General features: G+C 41.5%; 1 protein-coding gene across 9 annotated transcripts in view; it reads left to right on the top strand.

Annotated features, from left to right (window-relative positions):
• TMEM266 (transmembrane protein 266) overlaps window positions 1–12,924 on the top strand; it is a 100,956-nt gene that overhangs the window by 70,342 nt on the left and 17,690 nt on the right. For 8 of the 9 annotated variants that reach the window (XM_082061532.1, XM_082061531.1, XM_082061535.1 and 5 more), the window contains 2 exons: window positions 177–292; window positions 8,600–8,786. In XM_082061532.1, the coding sequence (XP_081917658.1) occupies window positions 177–292; window positions 8,600–8,786 (303 nt within the window). The remainder of the gene's footprint in view (window positions 1–176; window positions 293–8,599; window positions 8,787–12,924) is intronic. The other variant, XM_082061537.1, reaches the window with a different exon arrangement.

Below are 12,924 nucleotides of genomic sequence, written 5' to 3'. Positions count from 1 at the left end.
AAATACTCTAGTGCTATTTCTATAAGACATACTCTAGTTCTCTATATGCAAGTGAAAGGGGTGGCATTCTTTGGCCTGTAAAGGTTTTCCCTCTGATTTAAAAAACAACAACAACACACCCCAAATAAACCCAAATCACAGTTGAGTTACTCTAAGTGCTTATTTGTGTTTTCCAGCCTATGTCCTCCCAGTGAAACTGGAGATGGAGATGATGATTCAGCAATATGAGAAGGCAAAGGTTATTCAAGATGAGCAGCTGGAAAGACTAACCCAGATCTGCCAAGAACAAGGGGTAAAGTTCAGTTATGTCTTTATCTATGCATAGCTGGGCATGGCAAATCAAACAGTTCATGTACTTTGCTGCAAGCTAAGGTTTGAGAAGTATCACTAGGACTTCTGTTGTAAGGTGACAGGTCTCAGTGTTAAGGACGTATTAGCTGCAGCTGGGATATCGTCAGCATGCTCTTTGTCAAACGGCGCTTGTCTCCCTCTGCTGCTCTGCTTGTGTTTTTTAAGGTGAGGAATATAAATGTGGGGAATAGAAAAAGAAAGCTTCCAGTATGTAATTTATTGACTGAGTACAGATAGCTTGAAATAATATTAAGAACGTGCAAAAGTCATTGCCATTGTTGAAGACTGCAGCGGTATTCCCAGGAAAAGCTAATGAACCGCCCTGCTTTAAATGCAGAAGGTGGCTTCCCTGTAGGTCAGTCAGAGACCCTTTTGGCAGACTCAGATTGTTGCAATAGAAGCTTCTAGTTGCTGGAAGCAAGTCAAGATTTGAGATTCTTCCCAGGCCCCCAAATGTTCAGTGACTCAGTGTTGAGGTAAGGGAAAGTGAAGCTTAAAATATCTCAAATTAATATATTTACATGCAAAAGGTGTAAAACCACTGTTTCGGCAGTGAGCCAGCAGTGTCTGCAGTTTGTCCCATACAAATGAGTTCTTGAATAACCTGCTTTAAAGTAGAAACCAGAGGTGTATGTTGGGGCCCAGACTAAGTGGGGTATTCATGTGATCATCAAACCATGACAGAATGATCCCCCAGGTGACTTCTTGTTTCAGTTGTAAGGGTAACTATGAGGTGTCCAAATAAAGCCTGGAATTTTCTGGCTTCAGCTCCCACTCCCCACTTCTGGTAGGTGCTTTTCAAATACAAAATGAGGGGACCTGTAAGTCTGAACAGCTCAGTCAGTCAAAATGGTGAAGGGCCTGAGCAGACAGGAAGAGTGGCAACTTGGGTCAGAACAGACCAACTGCCCAAAAACTGCATGATCTGAAGCCGAGACTTAGGTGCCCATCTTTTACCGTGGAACCTAAAATATTTGTGAAACCATCAGGACTTAGGTCCCCAAATGGCTTTTTAGATTTAGTTCCAGTTCTCCTGGATCTTAGCCTAGGATTCTGCACTTAACCCTTGGTGGTGTTAGGTTGCCTTGTCTGTGTGATGAATTTGGAAGACCTGTTGACAGTGTGTGTCATTTCATAACACTGTTTTTGACTCTCTCATGTTAACCATATCAAATTTTGAAACCTTAGGCTTGACTTTTGCTAAAAATTTGTTGCTTCCAACTATTTAAGTATATTCAGTGGCAAAACTGCAGTCCTCTTCATCACAGCTTCACACAATGATATTAAATGATTCATGTTTCTGTCCTGGTTGTGAAACGAGTAGGGACATGGTGTGTACTCCACTTTACAGGGGTGAGATTGTCCTTTGACCAAGTGCACTAGGCAAATACATGATTTCTTGAGTGCCATTGTAGTATCTTGTCTCTCAGACTGTGCTATTAGGCTAAAGTTCTTGACAATCGTAAATTTGAAAACGTTCATTTTTAGATGTATTATGCAGCCAGATAACACTCTCAATCTCTAAACAATTTTTCATGGTGTTATTCCTTGAGTAATGGTGGGCTCATTATCCCAAGTGGGGTTCAGGAACATCTTCTGCCACTCCCCATTATGGTCCATGTGCTCCTTATCTGCAGGCATGGCTTGCAAAATGTCTGAGCATAGTAGCCCTAATTTGAGCTCGGATGGTTACAGCATAGCTGTCCATCAAGCACAAAGAAATACTGCATTGGTGAGTAAATCTGTGCAAACAGGGCAGGTTCTCTCCTAGCTTTCAAGTGTCATCAGCTATGGAAAAATATGGACTATAGAAAAATGACAGCATGCTAATCCCTCTTATTTTACTGTCCTGACTTCCTGCCAAACAAATGTCTTAGCTGTATAATATGAGGTAAATGTACTAATTTGCTACAGTTAGCAACATAAGACACAAGTACTACGTCTTTCCTTTGTAAATTATTAGCTTCATAATTCAGCCAAGAACAAGTTGTCAGCATTATAATATTCACATTAACATTGTGTACAGTATCTGGTGGGAAAAATGTCTCTTAATGGTTTTTAATGTCTAAAATTCTGCCAGGTTTTTGCTTTTTCATTTGATTATCTTTCCTGACCTTTTTAAAGGATTACTCGTTTGTGGAGTTTAAGAGTGCACGTCTGTGTTTTTTAGTGAGGGGTAGCCTGCCGTAGTCTGGCTGTTCTCAAATCTGGAGCGCCAGCAGGGAGGGATTCCAGTTTGCCCTGTCTGTGTGGTGAGATGGTGTGGCTGGGAGCTGCAGAGACATGCTGGGGCACACCAGTGCCAGACACAGGTGGAGGAATGGCAAGCCACCATGCTTGCCTCATCCCAGCGCTGGATGTAGATACTGATTGATCCTGTGGCTGCATCTTCATGACCACACTGGTGATTTGCATTGATTTAATAGTTATAGGCAGGACCAAAAAGACTCCTATTACCAAGATTTCCCAGCACTTCCTTTTCTGAGATCCTCTGTTCAGTTTCTTACTGCTTTGCCACTTGTCATACAATTTGGATTGAAATTCTTAAGGTCTGGCATCTTCTGCAGATGAAATTTTGAAAGTTTCACACAAAATTTCCATTATTTCTGAAGAGGAATTGGGGAAAAAAATAGTCTGTTTTGTTCAGAATTTAAACCAAAAATGATTGGTGGCCAGTTCTCTGAGAAGTCCCATGCCTTTCTGTTTTGAAGCTGGTACTTAATACTTGACAGGCAAAAATTGAGTTCTTGCTTTAAAAAACTGAAAGCAGGAAAGATGGAACCTCCCTTCATCTTACTTTTTGAATTGTGTTTCCTTTGTCAGTTGTATTTTTTTTTTGGCCAGTGATAGGGTATTCACATCTATAAAGTACATTTCCATTCCTGAATGACATTGGAGACATACTTTTGCAAACATGCAAACCTTTTCCAGATGTTGGCTTTTGGCTAGCCATACATCTGAAAACCAGAATATATTTTATAAATTACAGTTGCACGGACCACCGCTTTGTTCTCTATAGTACCCCACTGAAACTGTTTGAATAGTTTACTGTTTTATTTGTTCTCCATTGGCCAAGAAATAAGTCATTAAAAAGGAGTGGAGCATGAGGGCAGTCAAGGCAGAAAATCCTGAAAGGGCTGAGACAGCTGTACAGGACTGCGCAAAACATGAGGAACGTGGGCAATCACAGTAACAGGAATTTCTAAAAATGGATAAAGGTAAAAGGTAAAAAAGTCTCACTGCAATTACTATCAAAAATATGAGCAGAGTTTATTGCTGATAGTATTGTTTTATCAGAATAACAAATTGCAAAGCAAAGTTCCAAAGTTTCATTAGCAATGCAAATTCCAATCAGGGAAGATTACTTTTTTCCTCAAAATCGCCCATAAAGGGATTTCCATTTCTGTTAGTAGATCTACTTACATGATCTTTTCTGCTTAACTTTTGTAAGAGTCATTCAGCTGAGTACAGGCCAGCCAAGACTATGTATTCAGCCTTAATACAAGAGCTCCTTTTCTGTCAGCTCCTATAGGACTGGGTTTTTCATCATTCTCAAAGCTGCAACAACTATGAAAGCTATAATTTCTTTTTTATCTTGGAATATAATTTGTACAACAGCTGCTAGTTTAATGACAGGGCTATTTAGCTGGTAAAATTACCTATCGGAGAAATAACTTATGTTATCCTTTTGCAATAATTTTAATTTATTTCTAACTACCAGTCAATTTCTTGGTGAATGGAAGGCAGCCAAGGTCATCCAGTGTTTCATTCTGCCCGTAAATCATTAGTTTGCAACTGTCTCCTGATTTTTATTGTTACCAACAATGGCTAAACTAATGGAAATAAACATTGGATTGTATCCCAGTGGCAGATGAGTTTTAGGGCAGAGCATTCTGTACAGACAGCAGTAATAGAATTGAGCAAAGTTATTTCTCCTGCATTAGACATGGGTAAGCTTCTGGATAAAATGTTCATTGATCTCTATGAAACTATGTCAGTCATAGTCTGTTGCTAGACCATTAGAGGGAAGTACTGTATGATTGACTGATAAGTCCCTTCTTGAGTCTTATATGCATGTTGTGTATAATATCTGATAGAATGGGTGGCACATTTCATAAAACCAGGTCTGTAAACTGAGTTCTTATTGAGAGCTCCGGGTAGGTCTCTGTCATTTGACCTGCTTATAAATAACCGCTTAATGCATCCTTTGAGTGAGGAAGTGCGGGGCACAGGTGTGCCCCATAGTTCTTTTGGATTTGATTCCTGCCAAAATATTGCTAAGTTTATTTGTATATTGCTAAGATTTACATGGTTCTTAACACAGAGCTGATAGCTGTAAGTCTTAGTTTAAACAAATCAAAGCATCTGTACAAGTTTGTATGCTTTTTTTTCTTTCTTTACTTCCTCATTATACGCGTAATATGCGTCTTTCCTTACAGGCTGAAGGAAAGATGGTCTACCTAAGAATATGAACTCTGGTTTTCTCAGTACAGACCTTGTGCAGTACTCTGTGTTAGAGAGGCCCAGGCCTACATTCAGACAGCTACATCAGCTCCTACTGCACATAGACATTTCATGTGTTTAACTTGGCCCAGACTTTTTACTTAAAATGACTGTTATATTTTATACCTTTTAATGATTTATTTAACCTGTCCTGGACTGCATGACATGCAATCAGAGCAATCTCATTAACTCTTTTACACATTAGAACTGCCTGAGGTCAGTGTTCAATATAATAATGTAATTGTGTTCAATATAATAATAATGTTCAGTAGATATAAGCAGCTGCAACATAATTTGCTCACGCAGTGTCTCATTGAATTACGCCCATGAGGAACACTCACTTCTCTTAGGTTTAACCTTTGTTTTTAGTAGGTTTCTTTGGTGGCCAAAACTGTATTCCAGCTTCTACAGTATCTTGGGACAATTTTCAAGTAATATTTGGAAACAATTATAAATGAATGGATCCCTTGAGCAGATGCATGCCTTTTGTGAGAAAAAAAAACCTCTGTGTCTTGTTTAATTTCCTTACGTTAATGCTTATGATAAATGGTGATTTTTCTCATCCCACCCAGTCCCTTTTTGAACATACTAGAGACTTGGAGAGTTTGGATTTGCATTTGGAAGGAGTATATTGAGTTGGGGGTTGGCTCTGTCTTATGCTTTGTGTAACAAAGTTACAGTTCAGCATCTCTGTGGAACATGTTGTATGGATCAATTTGCATTAGTAACAGTGGGTGTTACCATGATTACAACGAATACCCTCTGTCAATAAAAAATGACAGTTACACACACAACAGTATTTAATTCTACCTTTCCCCTGTTTTAATGACTAGATAGACTTCAGGGCAAATGCGAGTGGGACCTGGAAGCTGAGCATCTGAGGTAATGGGAAAGCGGAAGGGAGAGCCGGTGATAACCAGCTGCAGTTGCCTGGTGTTGTAGGCAATAACATCAGTTTCTGTTGTTATCTTTCTGAAAATCTCTGTGTGCTATTATTTGCCTTGTTCATGATGTTTAAGTCCAGAGCACTGTGCTGCTTTACTGTGCCATAGGAATTCAATCCTCCTATCTGTTCTTGATAGTCTTGCGTTCAGTTCTGAATTTTAGACCAACTGAACTAACTCGGTGTTACAAGCTGAAAATAAGACAGGTATGTGAATTGTGTTTGCAGCTAGCAATAAAAGAGGGTTCACATATCTCTTTAAAGGTTGCAAGTCCGGCATACACTTCTCATCCTCAGGCATGAAGGAAGTGTTGCAGGAGCCAAAACGTCAGGTCTAAGTTTCAGTTTCTGCTAGAATGTAAGATTTGTGCCGTCTTTGGGAGCAGGTGCTTCCTCTGCTGCTTGTAGGAACAAGCTTCGATGTATTTCTATCTTTCAAACATGAGATGGCAGCAAAGTCCCTTCTGCTTTTGATATTCACACAAGTAGTAGCTGTTCACCTGAGTAACTGTGGTAGTCATGTTCTCTGTGGATTCCGGTTTCTGTGTGGTTGGGATTCAACCAAAGTAATAATTTTTCCCACATGAATGGGACATAAAGAATTGTTTGGACAGTGTAGTTGTCCAGCCTGGTGATCCCAGCAGTGGTTGCAGACTGCTGCTCGGTCCAGCATGCTGGGCCGAGTAGTTCATAGCTTGTTGGCAGAGCTGTATTAAACAATAAAATGTATGAACTCATCTATTAAAAACTGGATGGTGACTGGACATAGAAATGTTAAAGATTGACAATAATCAGTGGATATTTGGAAATGCTTGCTTTATCGATTGGAACATGTGAGTGGGCATTGAAAAGTCTGGCCTCTTCCCCCCCTTTGCTCTAGGTTCACTGTAGCAGGAAAGATCACCTAGCGTGCTTCCTTTTTTCACATCTCTAAAATGCGGTGATTCCCTTCAAGATTTTGATTGTTACAAGGTTCAACCAATCTTTGTAAATGCTTAAGCTGGTTAAATTGGTTATGATGCAGAAATACAATTGTGGAGCTGACTTTTAGGTAGTTTTCTTTAGCTGAGAGAGGTTAACACAAAACGCACCATGTGGGACGTGCCATGGAGGTTTCATTGAAGGAATCAGGGACAAGGGCTGTATTTGGACATGTGCTGATATGACCTGACTCCTCTGACTGTCACCTTTGGCTAGGAGCAGTGAGCGTTTCATGCAGCCAGCTGTCGGCAGCTGCCAGACCTCAGTCCACTGATTTCAAGAGAGAGAAAAAGCCATGGGCTTTGTTAGATCCCTGTATTAGGTGATTTGAATTTCATCTGGAAAGCTTAAACCACCCTTTTCCTCTCCAGATTTAAATCTTGCAGTGGGCTTTCCAGTTATTGTAGTTCCTTCCATTATGCTCTGGATAGCAGATAGTCTCCAGATGTGGCGAACTAGAATCCCTTTTTCTTTCCTTTTTTTTTTTCTTTCTAAAATCTGCAGAAACTCTGTCTTGTTTCCCCTCCAGCCAGTCACACAGCTTGGAGGAACTGCTGGTGCTCTGCAGCGTGCCTGGGCTTTGCGCCGTGTCTGATGTGGACTGTGGTGGAACAAACTGTCCACTGACAGATTCCAAAATCTGACAGCAAATTTGAGTCAGCATCTGAGAGGCAAGAGCCAGAACCAGATTCATTTAGCCTACATGCTGTTACACACCAGTTTTCAAGCGTTGAGGTGCTAATTGAATCTCAGTTGTAAATGCGGAGTGACAGGTGCAGTGTGGCTCGCGTAGCACCGTGCTCTCTGATGGCTTTTCAGGCCTGGAACTACGGGAGGCCCAGCAATGCTAAATTTTAAATGCCTTAGCCTATTACTCGCCTCATTTGCTTTTCCCTCTCAGACTTTCTATAGTTAGACATGACTTGGTCACTGCTGTACTACTGATCTTAAAAAGTGTTTAAAAAAGAGAAACTCTTCCACACAGCCCCATAGCAGTGCGTGATGACAGAGGGAAGGACAGTGGGATTTTGTAGTGCTTCTATAAAGCTTTAAAGGGTGTCTGCAGCCTTTCCAGAAAAAAATACTTTCCTTCTTGCATTGTGGAAGATCCATGGCTGTCAAACACAACAGAAGTATGCTGTGTCCATCAATCAGGTTGTATCTGGTAGCTTCTGTCTTTTTGTCAGCTATCTTTTTTATAACACCAGTCATTAGGCAAATCTTGTCCTGACTGCAGAAAGTCGTTAACTGCTGTGGCTCGTACATTTGAGGTGAGTGGCTGCCTTCTGCAGGGTTTTCTGCACACTGTGGAGTACAGAAGATTTCAAGCTGGAAGAGGACTGTAGTGTCCCTTCCCCTTGCCCACTTAGTGGGGGAGGACCATTCCAGGTACTGCTTAGAGAACCTTCCTCCACAGAAATGCTCATTACAAACTCTAGCAGATTAGCAATGTTAGTCATGAACCTAAATCCCTAGATGTCTGTTAAGAGTGGTCTTCCATAAAAATTTCGTCTGATTTGGTAGCGAGATCTGTTAAAATTGTCAAAAATCATATCTTCGGGATTCAGAGATCAACAAAATAGAAGACCAGCATGAGGTTGTCGTCATTTTTAGATTATGTGAACAGTGGTCCAGCTCCCATGGGCTCTGGGGGAGAGCATCAGCAGCTTGGACACGTATCCTGGCTCAACTGCATTTTATTTACTTTCATCAGTTTGTAGTGGTTTAGTGAGAAACTGAGTAATAGGTCTCCAGCTAGAGAATACAGACTTCTGGCCATTCTTGTATGACATCAGTATGTGATGTTGTTTTTTCCTCTAGTTTGAAATCAGGCAGCTGAGGGCCCACCTCGCTCAGCAGGATTTGGATCTGGCTGCAGAGAGAGAGGCTGCGCTGCAGGTCCCACATGTACTGAACAAACAGAACAGCAACAGGTACAAGGTGGTAGCAACCGAAGATTCGGATGATGAAGCCACCGAGAACATCACCGAGCTGCGACCTCCACAAGGTGAGTGCTGCCTGCGTGCTGCTACCCGCTGGCACAGCTGGTCCCTTACATGGGGTTATTGAAACCACTAAATACTTTCACTCTACCGGTGAATTGATGACATTCCCTGGAGATGGCATTTTCCCATTATTGTGAAGAGGCTGCGTCTGCTTCAAAGTGACAGGAGCTGTTGTATTTGCAAACAGATCCTGAACAGAGCCAATACAATATTTCTGGAAGAAAATTACTATAATGTACTTACTGGTGTCCCCACGATTATATGGCAAAACAATAATCACTCAGAGGTAAAAGGGGGGAAAGTGAGAAGAATATTGAAAAACAGTTTCAGTCTTTGGCCACTTGCATTTCTGTGATTTAGAGAGGACCCGTTCATCAGCTGCGAAGCTTGCCTTGCCTGGAGGCTGTGCTCTCACCAGGTTGCTTAAAGCTGCTGATGCTAGACAGCCCGCTGTGCCTGGCCAGGGCGGCTCTGGTGCCAGAAAAGGAGTGATGCGCAGCATAGGCAGCTCTGCTCGGATGTCTAAGTGCCCCCCGACTGTGATGAAGAGCAATCCTATGCGTGGCCTGTGAGTTGCCTGTTGGGCAGGTGTGTAGTTCAGGGCAATATCAACAGTTATGTTTACCTGGATGTATTTTTATCACACAAGTGCTAGACCAGAAGTATTTTTGGAAAAGACATGTTTTTTCCTGTGAACTCCCAACCCTTACAATGGAGTGCAGAGTGTGTCCTGATCTCAGTAACATTTACCATAATATTCCAGAGGAGACAACCTTAGTGATATGTTAGTCTTGGGCATCTTACCTTGAATATTTTAGTAGATTAGGACTATATAAATGTATTTGAATTAGAGGTTTGCATGTTTTGGTCAGACTCCTTAGAATTTAAGGCACAGAAGTACTTAATTCAAAAGGTTTAAGAGAAAAAAGCTCATCCTGACATTTTCAAATGATAAACCTTTTCATTCTCTACACAGTAATGGAAGCATGTAGAAATTGTTTTTGTTTTTTTCCTCTTTAATAATATCTGAGCTCTAACCGCAATTCAGCCATTAATTATTCCTGATTTGAAATTGTATTTAAAAGCAGACAGTTGAGCAGACTGCCCCCTAAAATGCATTTCCCCCTTTTTTGTAGGATTTCAGAGGTTCCCAGTGGATATATTATAATTTATGCATGTGTTCCTTGAGGGTTACATTTGGAACTGGAGAGTGTTGTGCACATTAGAAGGAGGCTTGCTGAAATTTTAGTGCTGTGGAGATTCATCAGAAAATTCTTCTATCCAAGGTATTCATTCCAACATCCAGGTTAACACAATAACTCATTATTTGTGTCTTCCTGTGAAATGCTGGCCACACATGCAACAAAGTAGATACACAATCTTCAGGATTGATTTCTACACTCAGATAGATTACATTATTAGAGACATCCATGTTTTCACTGAGAAAAGGCATTCAGCAGATAAGAAAGCATGCATTACTTTACATATCAGTTAAGGTGCAGTTGTGCTATATTTAAACATTCATACTGAATACACAGAGTTAATTTCCAGAGGTCATCTAAAGATATAGGAGGAAATTTTTTTGGTGCATTGTATCATATATTACATACAAAGCCTTTGTAGATGCATTGAGTGCTTGTCTTCAGAAGATAAATTCAAGTGAATCTATTTTAACAATTGTCCTTCATATTGAATGAGGCAGGAGTTGGAGAAAAAAAAAATTCTTGTGGTCTAATAGCAAGGAGTACCCCTCTGTGGTACCCTGACAAGGGACACCGTTAAGATTGCATGAGAAACTAGAGCCCAGCCATAACACTGAGTGCTTTAGTTCACAATCCAGGTAGCAGTCAGTTGAGGCAGAGGATTTTGCATGCAGTTTTCTGGATTATTTTGCAAAGCAATGAAGTAATAAGCTACCAAGGCTTTGAATCCTGTACTAACAATGTTGACTTAGATATTGCTTCTGTGTAAGCTACAGGGCTTTCAAACCCTCAACTAACAGCTTGAGAAGGCAGTTACCCCTGGGGAAGAAAGACCATGAGCCAGCCCTGCTGGTTCTTCTCTCTCCCCACCTCAACTGTGTCTTTCTTCTCCAGCTCTTCCCAGCACCAGCTTGCACTCCCAGCACTATGCTGGCTCTTGCTGCAGCAGCTTTCACCATGATCACTTTGGCATGCTGTCAGCATTTTCTTCATCTATACCACAGCCATTCTGTCCAATGCATATATCAGCAAAGCCTGAATGTTGGATGTTGGATGGAAGAAGAGCATGTCTTTAGCTGAAGGTGTCTCCATCTGCACAGTGTGGAAGGGGTATGTCTAGTTGCTGTAGGATCTCACATCTCCCTACCTGCTCAGGCACATGAAATATGCCTGAGACCTGACTCTGCAAAGCAGATGATTGAGATGTTTCCTGCAGGTCATTTCTGTATCCTCCTGCTTCTCGCATGCTGTGGTTACACTGGCTGTGCTTTCTTCAGGGCTTTCCACACCACTTGCTGTGCCTGGAACTGTAAGCCACCAGTGATTTAACTCGGGACTTTTGGGTCAAGGGTTATGTTTTGCAAGTTGCCCTCTGTGTCAGATCATGTTAGGAATTGCTTTGCATCAATTTTTTCCAAGCTGTGTTTTTGCTCCTTGAAGATTCCAAAGCAATGACTGTAGTTAATCATTCTGTGTGCCACATGGCATTTGTTAGCTTTGAAAAATGTCTGCAGTTGCCTATTACATCGAGTAGTTAGAAGAGGAGAAATAAGGGACCAGGTTGCTACTCGTGTTTAAAAAAAAGCTACAGTTCAAAGCCACAATTCAACTGTTGGGCAAAACAGGCTCTCATGTGCTGTTCTCTTATGCTCTGGCAGAACATTAACCCTGCATATGTCACCTGAGGGTAGGGTATGGCATAGAATGCATGTTTGTGCCAAAATTTGTCCGCCTTCAAAAAAATCACCGTCTGAGTTCTGCCAAACCAGCAAGCTTGAGTTGGCTAGAGAACATACTGCATGAGAAAACGGGATATTCCATCTCAAGCTAATCTTATTTCCCCCATCTAGATTGAACAATGGAAACATTGAGTACAGAATACTTTACCACGAAAGGGTTATGGAATAAGAAAGCATTCAGACTTTTTACTTATTTCTCTACCTGGGAGTTTTATGGGATAGTGCATAAGTTAAAGCTCCTCAGGGGCAGCTGTAGCTTGTACTCTGGTATTTAGTCTGGATTTTGTGCAACCATTTACTACACTGTTCAGTCAAGTCAGTCAGGTAACCCCAGCATCACATGGTGCACACAGCACCTCAGGGAATTTGTGTGGCCTGCACCTGAAGAGTGCTGTGTGTGCTGGCTGAGTTGGTGGCTTTCAGTACGTGTTTTCACCCCGTTTTTCTCTCTGCAGATCTCTTGTATCTGAAGTGTGTTAATTGCTAGTACGAGACTGGGAGAGGCAAAAGTTCCACTCGGATGTTGGTTGGGCTCTGAAAGTGCCCCATAACTCCTCAGCTAATATTCCATGCCTCTTCTTGAAGGACCACTTCTTGAGGCAGTACAGGTGTAGGCTGATCATTCCTGTGCTCATTCTCTGAATAATGAAATGGTTGCTGCCTCACACGCTTCTTTCTCCCCAGAGTAGTTCACCAAGAGACCTCCTAACATATCAGGAATAACTCTGTGGAAAATGTATGGCTGTGTGGTATTTTCTAATTAATTTGGCTAAGGTGCAGGAAATTTTTCACCTTTAGTTTACTTGGAATAGAAGTTTTAGTTGTCTTGCCAAAAAAATTGATCTCCAGAGTGGACAAACGTGAAGGCTGAAGCACAGGTTCAGCATGCAAGTCACGGGGTGCCATTATCAACGGGAAAGATGATGGACTCACGGGAAGGGCAGGACTCCAGGAGCTATAAACCCAGTGCAAAGCTGGGACATTTGCTGCACTGTGAGCACTTTACTTGGCTTCTCTGCCTCAGCTGGTAAGAGCTTTGGGTGAAAGCTGTTGCATGTGAATGCACAGCAGCATCGCTAATGATTCTCAGGACCACTGTGGTCAGCCTTTCTCTATGAGTGAGAGAAATATCCTAAGTGCTGTCATCTCCTTTCTTCTTCCTAGAGATGGTTACCATTTGACATAATGGCAAATATTAT

This window comes from Streptopelia decaocto, assembly GCF_964273445.1.
Source record: "Streptopelia decaocto genome assembly, chromosome: 9".
In the NCBI taxonomy this organism is placed as follows: Eukaryota; Metazoa; Chordata; class Aves; order Columbiformes; family Columbidae; genus Streptopelia; species Streptopelia decaocto.
This window is presented reverse-complemented; position numbering and strand designations above follow the sequence as displayed.